Source organism: Fulmarus glacialis, unplaced genomic scaffold (assembly GCF_000690835.1).
Source record: "Fulmarus glacialis isolate BGI_N327 unplaced genomic scaffold, ASM69083v1 scaffold4941, whole genome shotgun sequence".
Classification (NCBI taxonomy): Eukaryota; Metazoa; Chordata; class Aves; order Procellariiformes; family Procellariidae; genus Fulmarus; species Fulmarus glacialis.
In genome coordinates this window covers 34,940-43,538 of record NW_009194541.1, presented here as the reverse complement: position 1 = coordinate 43,538, position 8,599 = coordinate 34,940, and the positions used below count along the sequence as shown (strand labels likewise).

Sequence of the window (8,599 nt, the reverse complement as noted above, 5' to 3'; positions counted from 1 at the left end):
GTGTTGTTATGGGGATACAGCTAAAATTCCGTGAGTGAGTTATATGGTGTAAATGACTTGTACTCACCCTTGTGTATCCTTTTGAAATAAGTTAAATCAATTTTTGAGACTTCTGCAATGTGCAATGTATTCACCTTTATTCCACATAACATTCAGACGCAATATTGGAGATTTTTAAAAAATAAATTTTATTTAGTTTTTCTATATATTTCTGTTCAGAGGAAGAGTTCCTAACATTTTAAAAAAGTCATAATGGATAAGTTTAACTGATAGATTGGCAGCTGGCATAAACTTTTAACTAAATTGTGTTGAGTAATACTGACAGACAGGTTGCAAACGCCATACAGCTACTAAAAGGAACTAAAACATCTAATGCTAAAACTACGATGAATTCCTTAAAAGACAAGGTCAATCTAAGCGCTTACGTAAACAGCTCTTTCAACCTAAGATTATGAGAAATGAGAACATGAGAAGAGAACATGAGAAATTATTTTAAGACGGTTTTCTAAAGCCTTTTAGTTAAGACAAACAAAAATAGACTATAAAATTAAAGAGAGTCTGATCCTTCAAGCCTAATGGACAAGCCTCCCCTGGCCTTCAAAGGAGTTCCTTCCTGGCTGTACTTTCAGGATAACTTCTGAAAAATGTTTTGTAACTGTATCTTAACTCCTAATCAATAATTTAATTTCTTTTTTTACTACAGAGACAAAGATTATTTAAAAATAAGCATCTGTTCTCTTTTGCCTCTGAACTTGACACCAAAGCTTTTTCTAAAAAATAAAACTTGAAATCCCATTTTTAGTAACTTGCTGCCAAAAGCAGATACTGCTGATTGCACAAACCCAGATACAAATGAGCAATGAGGAATTAAACTTCTAGATACACTAAAGCTAAATGAATTAATTTTTCCAAAAGAAAACCAAACAGCTTGTAGGAAGCAAGTAATTGGTAAACAAAAGAAACCACAAAAGCAATAAAGAACATAATAAACCTATTAACATTACACAGAATAAAATGTTAAAATAATAATCTCCATTCCAAAGTAAAAATGATTTGCCAAAATATTAACAGCAACAAGTAAAAGGCATCCTTGCATTAAAGGCAGGCTGGAACAAAGCACACTTTGGGTGAACACACACACTTTTGTGATACAGACGTGTCTTGCTCAGTTGCGTCCTTTACTATTTGGTGATGTGAAGCTAGCTGCGGTACTTTGATGCCCGTCCCACTGCCTCACCTTTGCTCCTGTTAGCTAGCTCTTTCTCGTAGCTCCCATCACCAGAAGCAGCAAGCAACTTCCAAACACACAATGTACACCAGCTATCTAATTTCCTGTTGCCCCCAGAGCAGTGCACGAGTTCAGTTTGAGGGGGGGAGGCTGAGGCGTTTACTGCATTTTATTTTATTCTGATGGTTTCCTGGGGAACTGAAGGGATCCTTGGTGGTCACTGGTGCCTGATCTTCTAGACAGGTCTCAGGACGCCCACATAGGCATGCTCTTGTTCTGGTGGGTGACTCTGGGTGCATGTCCACAGATGACAAGAATACAAGCATTTTCTCTTTAACACAATTCAAATTAAAGCTCCAAGTGAAGGCCATGGAGGGAAGAGAGGCACACAGCTGCCTGGCTAGCTTCTCACTCTATCTCCCTACATGAGACCACCTCACCGAGGCTCAGGTGGAAGGACACCTCCTCAGCACAAGCTTGCCTGACAGCTACAGACATACCAAATACATTCTCTGTAATGTCAGTACTCCTTAGGTGGCATCTTTATGGTTTCCTAATGCAGTGTCTCCTGTCCCTCACCTGAGTGAGGGCTGTTCTGGTATCCATCATGGAAGGTTCCCCTCTTCTCAAGGCTCCCCCCATCAAGCCCCAAAGAAATTACAACAGAACACCTCCTGTTGAGCTTATATACAACTCTGAGAATAACATAGCTAGTGTAATGCTTAAAAGGGCCGGATACTTCCCCACAGAGTGGTGAGATTTCTTGGTTGTTGTTCTTGAGACGTTTCCCCAGTCCATCTTTTGAGTCTATTATCACAAACCTGTCTTGAAAGGTTAAGCTTTCACCCCAGCCAAGACAAGTCAAGACAACTGGGAGGGGGAAAGAGGAAGAACCTTGAAAGCTTTACAGATAAGTCTATCTCCTATATATAGTGGCCAATCAGGAAGACTGATCTGGACCTGGGACTACCAGCTCCTAAGGCTGTAAGAAAGAAAAAACATGCAACATGCACACCTGTGTATACACAGATGCACACTATGTTATAGCTAAAAATATTCATCTATAAATGCTAAATGTTAATTTTGATGTGTTCCTTGTTTTACTGTTTAAGCTCTTATGTCTAAATTTGCATTTTGGAATAATAAGCATTTTTATTTACTTTTTCATTGGACTTATTTTTCCCCCAACACTTGCTTATTATAACCTTGAATTCCTGAGATACTGCAGCATTCCCTGTCACAACCTTTACTAAGATAAAGCAACTATTTGTTACACATTTACCTTCTGCAATACAATTAAAGCAAGATAGCTATGACTCAAATTGTAGCTACTGCTGTTCATGATAGCATGAGGATTTTTGCTTCTCATTTATACTATTTGTTGAAGAGGTCTGAGAGACTCAATGCACATTCATAGATCAATGTACAGCTTTTAAAGCCTGTATCAACAGTCTTGTATTTCCAGTTTAATATTATCATCATGAAGGTAGACAAATCAGACATCCACACAGTATCTGTTGGAATCATCCACCAGGAACTAGCACATGAGCAGTTCACAGTAATGAGGGCATGAACCACATGAATTTTCCTTTTTGATTTAGGATAACTTGATTTGCATGGATTGTGCAAGTGGTTTCGCCTTTTGGACCTCTATCCTTGCCAGGAAAAGAGAACTGCTGTGTTAGTGGCTAACTGAGATGATGTCCACTCTTCCAACAGGAGATGATATTGCTGTGACGTTCCTGTCAGTGGCCACTATTAAATCCTGCCTATCCTGTATGCCACAGTGCAGGGTCAGACTCCACAGAGGAGTAAACACCACTATTCCCTAGAACAAGAGTACTTCCATATGGAGGTCAAAAGTGATAACAGTTCTGTAAACCAAACTGATTGCACTAGAACAATATAAAATTATTGCATTAGAAACTGGGTTAATTAAAGTTTAACTATAGTAAAAAAAAAGAGTATTTTTGATTCAGCTATTATGTAAACAGGACAGACAAACCCCCTAAATAACATTTATAGCAAAAGAACAATGGACTGCTTTAAAAGGGACTTTTCCCAGTTTGCTTCCACACTTCTTTGGCTCCTTTAATGCTTTCTCTTTTCACACACTTCCAGTAACCCTGAATGCCTTGCTGTTGCGGTACCTGTTAATAAAGTTAAAGTATGTTTAGTATTTACACAAAAAAGATTCTTATTCACAGACTCTGTAAATATAATATGTAATGCAAAGCTGCTGCTCCCGTAGTTCACATGCATAATAACAAGTTCTTGGTGGCAGCACTCTTCCCAGATTCATAAGCAGTAAAGAATCTTCAGTTTAAAATATAACTACTTTCTATTCACTATCTCTGCTGTGTTTCTACAAGCGTTAACAAGACAGTTGTAGCAATCATCTGTGGTATTTAGAAACAATGATGTCAGCTTGTTACCCTCAAACCTCGATGAATTCGGTTCCTCAGGACTCCAAGAAACTCGCTGTGGCTCAGGCAGTCATCTCCATCTAGATCAAAAATCTTGAAGATGGTATCCAAAACATTATCTGAGAGCTCCTGTCCTGTTGCCACCTTCACTGCTCTCTTGAACTCAGCTAGTAAAGACATAATATTACATCATAAGTGAATGTGAACTTGTAAAGAAATTGGAAAGCACATAAATAGCAGGATTCTGTACAATTTACAATGTCTCATGGGTATCCTAACTGGAGAATTTGGGTTTTGTGAACTAGTAAACTAGGAGGCCTCAGTTCATGCGTTCTCGAGCTTGCTTCATCTTCATAACACAATCTTTATTAATTGTATGACAAACTTTCGAAATGCACTACTTCTCAAGCAACAGTAAGAGTGATAATTTTTGCTAGAAATAGCTGCATGCTGAAAACTTACATACTTTTGGCTGATACCTGTGCATATGGATTTTAAGTGTTTGCCTCACTATGGTCTCATAAAAAATACTACCATTTTATCTCAAACCAGTTTCATGCCAATTTATTCTGCAAGAAAACTCTTCTCCTCAGAGAACAGTATTTTCTGGACATTAGGAAAAATTTCTTTACTGAAGGAGTGGTCAGGCCTTGGAACAGGCTGCCCAGGGAAGTGGTTGAGTCACCATCCCTGGAAGTATTTAAAAGACGTGTAGATGAGGTGCTTAGGGACACGGGTTAGTGGGCATAGTGGTGTTGGGTTGACGGTTGGACTCGATGATCTTAGAGGTCTTTTCCAACCTTAATGATTCTACGATTCTATAAGATGAGGAAATATGTGGGGTTGTCATAAAACAGCAGATAGTAAGAGTGAAATGATTATTGTTTATTACAGCAAACACAATCACAACACATGAATTAGATGCATTTTTGAAGGCATCATGGAAGTGTGAATTTCAAAGAGGAATTGGAGGTTATTAAAGTATAGCAGTATTGTAGCTTGTTACAGCAAGTTGTCCAACTAAGTCATCAATATAGTAATGACGTGGTTTTGCTTTCATAAACAAGTGCTGTTTATAAATAGTGCTATAAACATGATTAGTTCTGAAGCTTACTAGAGGAAAGAGCACTCCTGACTTAGCTCTCATCTTTGCCTCTTTCAACAATTCCTGTATAAATGCAGTTGATTAATTTACAGTTGGCTTAAATATAATTAAGTTGAAAATCCTTCTGTAAAATCCTTCAATATACCACAATTTGAAAAGGACATGAAATATGGGATGCTTATAGTAGAGTCTTAATTTTGTCTTTAAAAAGATGTTAACTGTTTCAGCTCTTGAAGCTAAATATAAATCCAGAGATGGCACTGCACTTTTTTGAACAGAACATGAAGAAAAGGAGAAAGATCTTCTGAAATCGTGGAGCATAATAATCTTCGAACCAAGAAGGGCCACCTTATCAGAGACAAAAGATGAGCTGCTAACTTAGAAGAAAAAAAAGTCTAGAATAAAGGGAAGGACTAAAGGACTGTCCTATTTTTAGATAAATATTCATGTGTGTGAATACACACATGTACACACATGCAAACAGCAAGACAAAGAACTTAGTGAGATTCAGGAAAGGATTAGACATGTATACATGTAACACCAGTGAGTTACCTCAGGAGCTGACTGTTTTCGATCACAGTATGGTTCAGTGCATGAACAGAGTCACAACTGCCTGTTGGTTAGGAATGAGTTTTTACATGGAAACATTACCAGAGTCAACACCAACTGTTGGCCTCATCATCCTTTGGCACTTAAAAATGGGATACTTAATAGAGAAGTGAGCTAAACTCTCATATCTCACTTATGACTATTATTTCACCATTAATTCATCCTCTTTCCTCTCCACTCTTTGTACACCTTGTGCAAATAAAATCTGTCTCCCCCCACAGAAGAAAGATGTTGTCAAACCAGACAGAGGAGGGCCACGAACCCAGCTGGGAACTGGAGCACATGATGGAAGAAGAGAAGCTGAGGGAGCTGGGAGAACAGAAGTAAGGGGGGATCTCGCTGCAGCCTTCAACCACTTAAAAGGGGTTATAGAGAAGAGAGTGCCATATTTTTCTCAAAGGTGCATGGAGGTAAGACACAATCGTTGTAAGTTGCAGCAAGGGTTTGACACAGAAAAGTCTTGATGATGAGAGTGGTTAAGCATTAGAACAGCTGCCCGGAGAGCCTGTGGAAAAGAAACTCTTCCTGAAGGCTGGATTAACTAGTGATGAAAGTCACAAGTTGTAAACCCCCCCAGTTTTGGCCTTCCTTGGTTCAAACAATCTTCGCATTTCTCTCTCAAGAATACCGAATTCTCTTCCTGTCTTCTCACATCTCTCTCATCTTTTTCACGAGCCCATCAAATATTTATTTCAATGAATGTTAATGTCTCATCAAATTTCCTTAGGAACTTTTTACTACTTTCAAATAACTTATGAGAGCTGTCTTGCAAGTATAACAAGCAAGTAATAACCTCAGGATTATAACAAAAAGCATTTGTATGTCCATGAAACTTCTGTTGCATTGCTTCTGTTTCTACTATATGGAAAAGAAGCAACTTCCCTCTTCCAAATCTTTATTTTAAAAACCACTTTACTACATTGCCTGTTTTTCATAGCCATGATTGCATAATGCTACATAAGCACATGGAGAAGGCAGTATGGAGGCATAAGTAAAACACAGCAAGATGCTACAGACCCTGCAAAAGAAGAGATCTCTATTGCTTAGTTTGCTCAGAAAACTAGTTTCACTATGAGGCAAAAGCTTTGTTACCATGAACCTCTACTGAAGCACGTATTGTTTCAAAAAATACTTCCTAATCTAGAATTTAGATTGGACTGACAGTAGCCCTACGGAAGAACTTGGAGGTACTGCTGGATGAAAAATTGGGTATGAGCCAGCAATGTGCACTTGCAGCCCAGAAGACCAACAGTATTCTGGCCTGCACCAAAAGAAGAGCAGCTAGCAGGTTGAGGGAGGTGATTTTGCCCCTCTACTCTGCTCTGGTGAGACCCCACCTGGAGTACTGTGTCCACTCCTGGAGCCCTCAACACAGGAAAGACATGGACCTGTTGGAGCGGGTCCAGAGGAGGGCCACAAAAATGATCAGGGGGATGGAACGCCTCTCCTATGAGGAAAGGCTGAGAGAGTTGGGGTTGTTCAGCCTGGAGAAGAAAAGTCTCTGGGCAGACCTTATTGCGGCCTTTCAGTACTTAAAGGGGTCTTAAAAGAAGGATGGAGAGAGACTTTTTGCCAAGGCCTGTAGTGACAGGACAAAGCGAAATGGTTTCAAACTGAAAGAGAGTAGATTTAGACTGGACATAAGGAAGAAACTTTTTACAATGAGGGTGGTGAGACACTGGAACAGATTGCCCGGAGAAGCTGTGGATGTCCCATCGTTGGAAGTGTTCAAGGTCAGGTTGGATCGGGTTTTGAGCAACTAGTGAAGGTTTGACTAGATGATCTTTAAAGGTCCCTTCCAATCCAAACCATTCTATGATTCTATGGTTCAGTCTGCTGTGAGCAGTTCATCATATGATAGCACATTAGAACTTACAAATCAAAACATTTTGGGAACTTTGTATTATTTTTTCATGAAATAGGATTAATTCAGAATAAAGAGCAGTATACTATTTTTGGACTTCATAGTGCTACTTTGGGATAGTTTGGGATAACTTATTTACATTAATTCTGTAACAAAAATGCATTTTTTCCTTTAAAAAAAAAACATACGAAAGGTGTGCAGTACTTACCCCGTTTAACAGGACGATTGGCTACAGTAAACATCTGCATGGCAATAGAAAAGTCTTCCAAGTTGTTTGTAAACTTGCAGAAAGTCTTGAATTCTTCCAAACTGATATTCTAGAGTACCACAGAATTCAGATGATATATAATGAATAACACATTCCAACCCCAGTAAATCTATTTTAGTAAATCTGGTGGGACCTAGTGTTTAGGTGTGATTGCTTACTCATCGTCAATATTTGTATTTCTCAGCTGGCAAATTATCATTGTTCTTATTTGCATAAAATTCAAAAGCTGCAATAATTCACTTGAAAACTAGTTACATTATTAGATGCTCATATTCAAATGAAAACCTGTACATACAAATGAGGAAGCAAAGCAAAGCATGCTTTATATACCAACCTCTCCTGCCTCAATTCTGTCTTTCACATTCTGCCAGTAAATTTCATTGTTTTCCTCATCGGTGAAGTACAGTAACCATTCTGCAAAGTCTTCTTTTCTCATGACATTCAAACCCTTTGAAAAGTTTATGAATTCCATTTCTTGGACTTCTGTTTGCAGATTTTCCATGAATCTAAGTGTAAACAGATATTATCCACAGTTGATACTTGCATCACTGTATCACTACTACTACCTTAGCTACTAAATGCAGTAGACACTAACCCTTAATCACAGATACTATCGATACCATTGTTTAAAATGTCACTGGTTTAATTTTACCTGTGTGTGCAGATGTTTCCACGGCTGCATTTCAGTAATGACACCAGTAGGGTGCTCTCTAAGTCTGCTTTCATAGATTGCTGCTGCTAAGATAATTTACAGATACATTTGGCATATAGTTTTTACTAATGTTTAAAAATGTGCAGATAATGAGATAATATGATTGGTAAGGCAGTATTATAACGAATGAATGAGAAAGGACATGGTAACTAAAGGCCTGACACATGTTTTATGAAATTTCATATTAATAAGAGAGGAATGACAAGGTTGGAAAGTGCCTAGAAAGATGAGGCCCTAATAATCACAAAGGTGAAAGAAAAGAGGAAACTTGAAATCATCACTGCAGGAAAAGATGACTAAAAGCCTCAAAGATTATAACTGCAAAGAGGGGTTTGGCAAATCAGTTCTGCACTCACTAGAGGATGGATTAGAGAGGATTACAATTGA

General features: G+C 38.4%; 1 protein-coding gene across 1 annotated transcript in view; it reads right to left on the bottom strand.

Annotated features, from left to right (window-relative positions):
- Positions 1–3,273: 3,273 nt before the first annotated feature.
- The window catches only part of MICU2 (mitochondrial calcium uptake 2), a gene marked incomplete at its 5' end in the record, with an annotated part of 39,703 nt that continues 34,377 nt past the window's right edge, over positions 3,274–8,599 (bottom strand). Inside the window, 4 exons of the mRNA XM_009587784.1 lie at positions 3,274–3,378; positions 3,664–3,821; positions 7,441–7,549; positions 7,835–8,006. Of these exons, the coding sequence (XP_009586079.1) occupies positions 3,274–3,378; positions 3,664–3,821; positions 7,441–7,549; positions 7,835–8,006 (544 nt within the window). The remainder of the gene's footprint in view (positions 3,379–3,663; positions 3,822–7,440; positions 7,550–7,834; positions 8,007–8,599) is intronic.